At 42.1% G+C, this 10,562-nt stretch overlaps 1 protein-coding gene across 10 annotated transcripts; it reads right to left on the bottom strand.

The window, feature by feature from the left end:
• Positions 1-1,182: 1,182 nt before the first annotated feature.
• kdm8 (lysine (K)-specific demethylase 8) lies at positions 1,183-7,808 on the bottom strand. Of its 10 annotated transcripts, none has more exons than XM_079366801.1 (10): positions 7,670-7,724; positions 5,595-5,645; positions 5,025-5,499; positions 3,810-3,982; positions 3,612-3,694; positions 2,751-2,878; positions 2,609-2,659; positions 1,648-1,797; positions 1,466-1,558; positions 1,183-1,386 (listed from the first exon to the last, which is right to left on the bottom strand). In XM_079366801.1, exons 1-10 carry the CDS (start codon positions 7,675-7,677, stop codon positions 1,222-1,224), a joined length of 1,377 nt encoding a protein of 458 aa, XP_079222927.1. In that variant the 5' UTR covers positions 7,678-7,724; the 3' UTR covers positions 1,183-1,221. The 10 variants fall into 10 exon arrangements, with proteins under 10 accessions (XP_079222927.1, XP_079222935.1, XP_079222931.1 ...); XM_079366809.1 differs by lacking the exon at positions 7,670-7,724 and adding an exon at positions 7,547-7,594 and having other exon boundaries at positions 1,184-1,386; XM_079366805.1 differs by lacking the exons at positions 5,595-5,645; positions 7,670-7,724 and adding exons at positions 7,174-7,292; positions 7,418-7,510 and having other exon boundaries at positions 1,184-1,386.
• Positions 7,809-10,562: the final 2,754 nt, after the last annotated feature.

Below are 10,562 nucleotides of genomic sequence, written 5' to 3' on the forward strand. Positions count from 1 at the left end.
CTCTACTAGCTTGAAAAAAATCCAATAAATTAATGTTATAAAAGAAAAACAAGCGAAACACCAAGATAAGAAAAAACATCAAGGATACAACCAAGTTTACTTTTTATCAGAGGTTAAATTAAATGTACAGATGCTTTTGTACCTTTTGCATGTTTTGGAATATAACTGTTGTTTTATACATTGTTTTATGTCTTTAATTTAGAGAACTGTTTAGCGGCAGTCAGAAACCAGGTAGAGAGTAAGTGGGGAACATCAAGCGGGAGAGGAGCCACAGGCTGGATTTGAACCTGGGCCACCTGCCCTTGAGGGCTAATGCCTCAGTACTGGGGGTGTGTGTCTTTATAAGATCAGTAAGACAACTTCTACATTTCTTGAGTCACTTTTCACCCTGCCTTTAAAATGACTCTTCTCCGATTTCCCCGAACACTTCTTAAAGCTAAATGTTATTCTGGTTAAAAATCGAATTAAATGTCGACATCATGCTCCTAATTAAAGTGCTTGAGGGAAGCAGACCTATGGGAGACTGGTCTGGGGTCTCATGTTATACATTTCAAACCTGACATGCAGGCCTCCTGTCTGTCTTTAGGTTCAGGGATTCTGCTGTAAAATCACGAGTCGTGCTGTCATGGTATCTAAGCAGCGAGACTGTTTGGATTTCAAAGTCGCTCTGTGCCCGGGAGATTCATCCATTTATTAATTCATTGTCTCACACTGTCACTCTAACCAGAAACCCATGTTTATTAGTTCATTTCTGTACCTGTAGCTCCCTCGGTTATTAAATCTGAAGACTCGCCTCATTTCCATGAATTATGGAAATCACACGTACGACGATGTTTGTAGGTATGAGGTTGAGAATACAATTAAATAAGCCAATTAGAAAAGAGATGCACATCCTATCAAATTAAAGGGCTAACAACCCTCCGTTAATGATATGCAGGATGAAATGAGCACACACAGTTGGAACTGCTCATTTGTTTGTTCTTTCTCCTGCGGGTAGCTTTCCACACAATAGATTTTGCTGCACTCATCAGCGGCACAATTAAACTAATCATTCAGCACTGTGTGTTCATTGTTCATGGATCAAAAGGTTTGTGTGATCACTGGTTGTCACAAGATTTATGAAAATTAGCCTTGCATTGGTTATAGAACTCCAAATTAAACTCCCTCCATAGCAGCAGAAAACAAGCAACAGTTTTTTTTTTTTTTATTACAGTCCCACTGTCACGACCACCAGAAGCTGACAGAAAAGCTGAGCTCTAAAGAGCGGACGTAATGCCAATGTTTCACTGGGATGAAGAGCACCTCTCCGGGCTGTAACACACATTCCTGATACGGAGCTTTGGCAAAGTCAGGAAACTGCTCCGCGTCGGGATTTTCCACCTCCACCTGCACGAGAGGAAGGAGTCAGAAATCAGAAACACTGCATATATTTGCAGGCTAAACACACACTTCCTGTCAATCCTACCTGACTGGTGTTGTGGAGGAGTTCGGATTGATGAGGGTACAGCTTGTCTGAGTCCTCTGGGGAATATAGGCGAATGTATTTGCTCCCCACCACCTGATGTATATATACGAGTGTGGTAAATAAATAAAATCTGACCATGTGACAGGTCTTATTCATAAAAGGTGTGTTGTTGTTGTCGTCACCTGAGCCAAGAAGTTCTGCTGGGGATCTTGGTGAAGAGGAGACACCGTTCCTCCGGGACCAAACCAGGCGTTCACCGTAATATCGTCTTCTTCTCCTTCACCGAGGCAGCAATAATCAGGGAGGCGAATATCGTCCTTTAGTTCTGGAATCTAAAGCAACACGAACAGAATGACATGACATCCGTAAGGCATTTTAGTCGATTAAATAATAATAATAATAATAAATGAGGATAAGTTTTGAAAAATAATGATGAGTGATGAGTCGCAGTCATTCTGATTCATCGAACGACCAATATTTATCCAGCAAAACTATTTAAAGGGGACATATTACGAAAAATTCACTTTTACAGCGTTATTGAACATTTTATTTGGGTAACCTAAGTGTCTACTGACCTACAAAATCTGAAATAAATCCATCCAGTGCTTTGTTTGTGGTCTGCTAAAGTCTGACAACACTGAGAAAAATGCTCAGTTTCAAGTTTTCTCCGTTTGTGACATCACAAGGTTGATAAAATAATACCCTGACCTCCCCCGTTTCCTCCACCCATGGATTCCCCCCACACCCTAGAGCAAAACTTTTGCACAGGTCCGCCATTTTTATCGTCTCTACAGAGGAGTGATGTTGACTGGTAAAACTCAGGCGGGGGGGGTTCATTAAATTTAAAGAGACACACACGAAAACAGAGCGTTCATAGAGAGCTGGTTAAACCTCCTCTGGTGCTTGATTCATGTTAGATTTGGACCAAAGCACAGCACAGATGTTTTCATCTAGAGCACAGGGGACTGTTTGAAAAGGTAGAAAAAGGGTAATATGTCATCGTTAAGCAATATGACGTGAGAATGAAAACTAACAAGAAGGAGATTGGATTCTGCATCCTGATTGAGAAACGCAAAATTCAATTAGGAAACTTGTGAACATGTACAGCAGTAAACTTTAAAGGTCAACCAAACAGCAGCGTACCTGATCAAAAAGCTGGTGTTGAGCGAGGTATCCCAAAGCGCTGCCTCCATCCTGGGTGATAAATAATAAGAGTGTTGGAAATCCCACATTGATGTTAAAACGTTCTCCGTTCATGCTAATAAAGCACAAGCAACACACTTACTTTATTTTCAATGTACCGATCGATGAATTCATTGACGGTCAGCAGTGTTTGGGACCATTCCTCGTCCGTGTACCTCGATCCCACCTCGACTGGAACCGTCCGACAACCAGCCACGGACCTCAAGTATTCTATGCTTCGCAGGAGTGAGAAAAATCAATAAAGTAAACATAACAGCAAGTTCAACGAGAACAAATATAATCCATCTCATTTGGGATTCAAGCGCAGATCCCGAAATATGTCAAGTATGCAGTTGTGGATGTCCTCCTCCTCAACCTGAGTGAGATGCCAGGAGCCGCGTGTCAGATGTCAGAGTGAATAGTCAGCTGTCGGGAGTCGGCGGAGAGAGGGAGGACAGTGAAGGAGATTCTTAAATGGAGAGGCGGTTGCATCAGCGTCTGGTGTCAGACATTAGAGGCAGGGATGTTGTGACAAGTAAACAAAGATTAAACTCATGGTGCTCATACTTAACCTGAATCTCACTGCATTTAAGGGCGAAACTTTCACTTTTCATCACACTGCGTGGTTTCAAACTGATGTGAACCGTATGCTTTATCCCGTTTGGCTGTATGAGTTTAATGTACTGTTGACGATAAAGGGGTTTCTGAGTTGCAGAAAGCCAACCGGGGGGGTCAGGTTTGCGCCCCATGTGCCGAGGCCAAAGTCCTCCAAGTGTCCCCACCTGTGACTCCTTTCTGAAAGTATTTTCCACTCTCTCTTCCCAATTTCTCATCCTGTCCAAACCAAAAATAAAGCTTTAAAAATAGGATTAAGCGGGACTCTGTTTCCTAATGGTTAGTGTGTGTGTGTCCTATGTATGGAGGCTGCAGTTCTCCAGATGGGCGGCCCGAGTTTGAATCTGACCTGTTGCTCCTTTCCTGCAAGTCATCCCCCCAACCCCCTTCTCTGTTCTCGGATTTCTGACTCTATACACCGTCGCTGTATCTCTAAAATAAAGTCAGAAAAAGCCCAAAAATGAAGCTTTTAAAAAAGGATTAAGGGATCATTTAAGAGAACTGACGTTTTTTAGTTAGCGTTGAATGATCTAAGGTTGAAACAAACCTCCAGGGTCGCTGGTTGAGGGCAGGCCAGTGGTCAATAACGCCCTCTAAAACCACTGGTTTGAGTGGGAGAAGGTAGTTGTTGTTGAAGCTCTCCAGTGAAGGACTCCTGATCCTGGGAACAGCCAGCTCTTCTTTGATCACTGGAACACGTCGGCTCTCCAGTTTTAGTCTCTGTTCAAGACGATCAAAAACAACAACAAGAGTGTGTCTGGTTTGTAATACGGCTCTTAAATAAGGCGCCCTAAGGGGAGAGGGATGAGATTAAAATAGCTGTCTTTGTTGATAATATGTGTCTACAGTAGAGCCACAAAGAATAGCTGAAGAACAGTGGAACTGGCTCTGTACTATGCAAAAATGGAAAAGGCCAATCGTTAGCTAAATGTTAGCTAAAGCCTCACTCATGAACATGGACTGTTTAAAGGACAGCAAGACACCTCACCTGAAGCCACAATATATATTTTTTAAACTCGACCTCCTCGTGATAGATGGGAAATGGGTCAAACATGTCTGTCACAATGGCGAGATATGATCAGGCCGAAGTGCTCTTTTTTTTTTTTTTTTATCTCAAATGTTTCTTTGTAATTAACTGGCCGACATTCTTGTGGGGTTTTTTTTATCAGTGAGTTGAATCTTTGTTTTTTGTTTGCCAACGCAGCGTGACGTGACTTTGAGATTTCTGCACAGACTTTGGGAACCAGCACAGACACTCGTCCAAATGTGCAATATGCCAGGGTGGGCGTATTTTGGCTTCGTCTATGTTCAACGAGATGAGGTTCAGATGTGTTGTCTTTTTTAATACTGTCAAAGCACACGAGAAAAAAAAAAAAACCCAAGATGAATAGTTGTGTTTGAAATGTTTTTTTATAGCAAAGACATGTCCATCCAGACAATAACGCCACAAACACAACTCCAAAATCTTAATTTTGATTGCATCCAAACAAAGTGATCTTTTATGTTGCAATATCTCTTCAGAATAAAAGCATCAAAGGAAATATTATATAGCAATACAACTGCTGCTGTGAAACTATGTGGCAACTAAATTTCTATGTAGGTTTCTGTAGCGAGAAGAGTGTGCGTTATTGTAAGGAAAGGCTTAACTTTTTAATCACCAAATCAAAGCAGCAGTATGTATTAAACATGACAACTTAAACCCTAAGAATTGTTTAAAGAGTGTTAAAAAGTTGCAAAGACATTGAGATGTTGAAAAACTGACCTTGACCTGAGGATGCTCCTTTTTCTCTTCCTCTGTCGTCGATTTCCCGACTTCCCCCTGTAGTGTCCGAACAATCACCTGCAGTATATCATCCATGATGGCTGCGCCCATAAGTAATCCCATATCACACGTCTTCACAGCCTGCAGGACCTCTTCTGGTGACGGATCTTCCCGACACAGAGCTGCCGCCTTGAAGAGGCAGCCGTAAGAATAAACTCGCCTCCACTCTTTGTCCACGTCGCGCCACGTGCCCGTGTTGAGTTTCTCCCACGAGACGTCCAGAATAATCTGTGCACCGAGCAGTCGCGCAGTTCTTGCGGCGTCGCAGTACAGCTGCTGAGTGCACCGCTTCATCATGTCCACCACACTGGAGTCCACCTTGCCACTGAACTGGAGTGGAAACTGCTCTGCATTTGGAGGCAGGAGAGCGGAGATCTTTGACCAAAGTGCAGCCATTGATGGGATGATCTTTGAGCTGTGGGAAAGACAGCGACGGCGAGATAGAAAGCATTTGTTATCACTGTTCAAGCAAAGAAAATCAAAGCTTGGATTCTGATTGAAAGAAAATACTCATGAACAGCGGAACTTGTCACTGTTTGTAGTCCTGGATTGTAGTCATTGCTGTAGAAAAAAAAGATGCCTACTGTACATGTACAACATTTGCAACCACAATGAGCAGATGAGGACACATGAAATGTTTGATTTCTGGAACTCTACCTCGATGTGCCTACATGCATTTTGTGTACCAGAGTACAGAGCAGCCATCTGATATGTCGGCATGCAAACAGGCAGCCTTTTTAACTTTGAGGCAAACTCAACAGAACCAAATTGAATGCTGCTCTCAAATTAGCCTCATGCCTGAGTTATTAACCGGTGTCAGGGAACGATTTGTGCTGCCCTTAACAAAACCAAACATGATCACGTCAGGTTTCTGACTGAAGTGAGGAAGTTAAAGGAACAGTTCTCTTCAAATGACTCTGGTAGAATAGTTTTAGTTTACCAAATCAAGTTTAGCTCCTCCAGGATACAAAAGGGGTGCTTTTATCCAGCTTTAATTATGAGACATGTTAGAACAACATTAAATAGGCTTTAGGCTATAGATACAGGGTGCATGGCAGTCGGGGTCCGGGAGGCAGACACACTGTGTCCTTACAAGAATAGACTAAAAACTTTTCTTTTTGATAAATGTTATAGTTATGCTGCTACAGGCTGGGACTACTTGAGGAACTGGCACCTTGAACCCTTATCTTTCTCTCTGCTTTCATATCGTATTACTGGATGTCACTATCTTTAATTTCAGTAACTAATCTCTCTTTTTTCTGAGAGCTCCTGAGCTCTCTTAGGTTCCTCGGTACTGTTGGTGATGATGGCCTGCCCAAATAATCTTTTTCCTATCCTATCCTTCTTTCTGTATCTTATCCCATCCCCCCCATCCCATTTTCAAACCCAGCACAGTTTAGCAGACGACTGTTCCGTCATGAGCCCGGGTCTGTTGAAGAGTTCTGCCTGTTAAAGGGTTTTTTTTCCTTGCCACGCTATGACGCATTAAGCTGGGCTCTTGTAATATAGCAATAAAGTAAGGTCTTAAAGTAAGGTTTATAAACATAACGATGAGATTTTTACCAGCTTTTTTTTTTTTTTTTTTTACTGTTAACAGACAAAGAGTAAGGTCCTCTCCCTGCTTTTTGTTAAGTGTCTCGAGATAACACCTGTTATGAATTGACGCTGTACAAATAAAAGATTGATGGATTTGACGCAGCATCTCTGAGCAAATAGTCTCAAATAAACAGTGACGTGATGTTTGAAGACGTATGCACAAAACGATTGAAGCACATTTCATGTCAATCCTGTCGTTGTTGACGGAGTATAAATAAACATCCCCAAACTTCGTCCCTGTGTAAAATAAACGTTTAAATGAAGAAGAAAATAAAACACTTGTGCAATGGAAGATGTGTATTTATTTAAATAGATAAATAAAATAAAAGATAAATGTATTGCATGGTTATTGCACATCTGGTAAAGAGAGGTAACAATAGGTAATATTGCAGTTTGGGCTGATTTTTTTAAAGGGTTGATTGCATACAACACATGCAGGAAAGCGATCCGTGTGGAAACAAAGCTGAATGAAAGCATTGAATGTAATATTTACCTATAACCACGACATTGTCGCCTTTAATCCGATTTTTTTTATATATGTATGAAATAGCAGACAGAATCCAGCATCGAGGCGACATCTAACAACTCCAACTCCAACTCCAACTTTACTGCCTGTGTGACAATAAAAATATACCGGAGGGGAACTTAGACATAGGAAAACATAGTTCCGTGTTACATTCAAGGTGTCGCAACGGATATATTAAACAAATCTTCAATAACGGTAACGGTTTTCTCACTGTTCGTGCATTTGAAGCAACGTTGACACATTTGTATTTATGTTTTAATAAGCCATTATTAAATCTGCATTCACGTCGTGCCCCAGTAGAGGGTGATGATAACAGCTGCACAATACGCTACAAACACACCTGTTTGTAATATGTTGCCCGTGTCATGCTGTGAGTACACACTCCCACACTCTGCCCTACAATAACCCCTCTGTTCACAACCTTGTAGCGGCCGTAAATTGTCAGAATCACATGACTACACACCTTTCCATTAAAACACACCTCCATTCATGGCTTTCCCCGTCATCCACTCACATTCATTTCATTATCCAATGGAAATAATCAACCGTTCCCCGCGTAATTGGAATCCGTCCTCCAGGAAGGGCATGTGTATGAGTGCCAGTCCTCATTGAGGAGTGTGAGAAAAACAGTCCAGAAGGAGAAGGTGACTGCTAGATAATAGAGCGTTTTTTTGAAGTCCGCGAATAGCCATCTCAGGTTACCACTTTGTGGCTGGAAGTCCGTCGGCTCAATCAGCTGGCTCCGGAGTCTGGAGATACCGTGTCCAGTGGAGAAGAGGCCAACCAACTAACTGACAGACTGTTTACTTCGGCACCGTGAGTACCCGTTGTTTTTTTGCTTTGCTCTGTGTGTTATTTTCCACCGTGACGAGAGACGCTGGTTATTTTGAGTTTATTTCCTTATTTTGTATCGAGGCCCGCGGTAAAACCCGGAGCGGTTTTTTGTTGTTGTGTTGTGAGTACCTGGTTGGGAAACCGTGAAGACTTCTTTTCCTGAGTGGATTTAACTTTCAGAGACTGAGTTACACGAACGCTGCTGCACACTTTCATTTCTTTTGTTTTGGAACTATGAATCATTATTCAATATAAACTGTTGCTTATAAACATGGCATTGTTGAGTTGTTTGTGTTGGTGGCTGATGTGTTGTTTAATTAATTATTCCTGGCTCTTGCTTAATTATTTTGTGCAAGTTGACTATTTTTTGTTTAAATTTATTTTTACTTTGTCAGACTTGACTCTGACTGGCACCCCAACATTAAAACCGTTCAATCCCGCTACAAAAAGTGGCACCCCAGATATCTGGATTCACTAAAGCCCTGGATTGGTGGAAAAAGATTGCCACCCTCTTCAAATTAACGGAATGGATTTATTTTCCCCAACACCTGTTGAAATGGCCTCATTAACACAAGACTGCAGTCAAACTCAGCCATCTGCAGAGAAAAGGACCATATATTCCTTGTTGGATATGGTTTATAGGTAACATAGAACCCGAATCTGTCTCAACCTCTCATTCCTCTGGCAGTGGCATCTCAGGAGGAAGTTGGAAATGAGGATGGTTGTTCATCTTAATGGACAACTGAATTTTTGGAGGAACCAGTTGACACTGATAAAACAATAAAAACAACTTTGGAGGAAAAAATTCAAATTCTAATGGAAAAACAAAGACAACACAAGAAGGACCTTGAAAAAAACAGTTACAACTTTATTTAAAAATGTCACAGCAACATATGAATAACACTTTCAATACTTACATGAACCTCTGGACAAACAGTCAACATTCTTGAGGAATCAGTTTGCATCAAACCTTAACTGGCACTTAACACTATCATACAGAGATTTTGAAGGACATCAAAGAGTTCATCACCCCAGTCACACAATCAGTTGTTCACCTACAATATGTGTGGAAATTGTCCCAAACTATGGACGCTGTGTCCCAAGAATTGGGTACAATGAGACAAACACTGAATGTATCTGCACTTGCAACAGTCCCTGTTCAAGCAGCACCAGAAAATGTTCGACTGGAGGAGGCTCAGAGTCAGCGCCTCCAATCAACTGTACTGACTGATAAGAGAGGTGTAATTCAGTCTCCAAGAGATTCTCCTGTGCTGTCTGAAGCCAGGGCACGGTTAACAGGAAAATGTCCTGTGAAATTGCAGTTTCCATCATTTGGAAAGATGGAGGTTGAATCAGATCCACCTTGTACCTGGAAAAATGTGATGATTTTCTTGCTTTAAATCCACTGACAGATGAGGAGTTGATGGCAACTTTGAGAACGTTGTTCTCCACGGAACAGCGAGAGACTGGTGGGATGTGGTACGTTTAAACACGCATACCTGGTCAGATTTTCAAGAAAAGTCTTTCTGTCAGAAGATTATGAAGATGAACTGGCAGAGAGAATGAGGACAAGAGTTCAAGGTGAAGGTGAAAGCATTAGAGAGTGTGCTTTCAGATACCGCTCCTTGTGCCAAAGGTGGACGCCTGAAATTCAGGAAGATGCAGGCTTGCTAGCTACAGTGGATGAACTGGTGAGGCTTGGACAACAACTGGAAAAGGACAGGGCGAGTCAAACTCACTATGAACAAAGGAAGAGACAAATTGTGAAAAAAAAGAGTGGAAATGTTTGCTGTTAATGACCAACAACTGCAGAAAGACAACATTTCCCCTTTAATTTACTGCTGCAGATGTAAAGGCAGTCATGCTCCATATTCATGCCCAAATTATAATCAGTACAAGAAATCAAAGCCCCCTGGACAATCCTACCCTCAACAGTCCCACCCTCAGCTGTCCCACCCTCAACTATCTCACCTTCAACAACCCCACCCACAACCATCATATCCTCAACAATCTCATCCACAGCAACAACACCCTCAACCACATCAATCTCAGCGACCCCACCATCGCCCAAACCACTCTAATCAAACCTACCTACAGCCATTTCACTCTTCAGATCCCCAGAACCATTCTTCAGTGAACACTGTGAGACATTCAGCACAATCACCATCATGTGTCACCTCACATCTCTTTGTACAGGGCCTGAAAAAGTTCAGCATCCCCGGAGGAAGCACTGATACTGCCCTTCCGAGACAGCTGAAAGTGTCCTTGACTGTAAAGAACTGGACAGGAAAAGATGTTGTTGATAAAGGTTCCACATATACACTGTTAAATGAACTGGAACAACATCAAAACTTAAGATGATACACTTGCCCCATGGATTGGTGACCCTTTTTACCTTGCTCATGGTCAACCCAGGAAACCCATTGGGTGGGTGGAGCTTGAGCCTGCAGGATAAGACCTGGTTGGTAACTGGTAGTCCTAGACTCCAGGACTCTGGCTTTTCCTGCCCTGCTTGGTTTGGA

The sequence above is a fragment of the Symphodus melops genome, assembly GCF_947650265.1.
Source record: "Symphodus melops genome assembly, chromosome: 17".
NCBI classification, from domain to species: domain Eukaryota; kingdom Metazoa; phylum Chordata; class Actinopteri; order Labriformes; family Labridae; genus Symphodus; species Symphodus melops.

Excerpts from the sequence above, each read along its gene's own strand:
- kdm8 (XM_079366801.1), bottom strand. Across the intron at positions 3,695-3,809 it reads CTCAACCAGCGACCCTGGAG|AGATACAGCGACGGTGTATA; the intron begins GTTTGTTTCAAC and ends ACTTTATTTTAG. Across the intron at positions 1,559-1,647 it reads AGCAGAACTTCTTGGCTCAG|GTGGTGGGGAGCAAATACAT; the intron begins GTGACGACAACA and ends TATATACATCAG.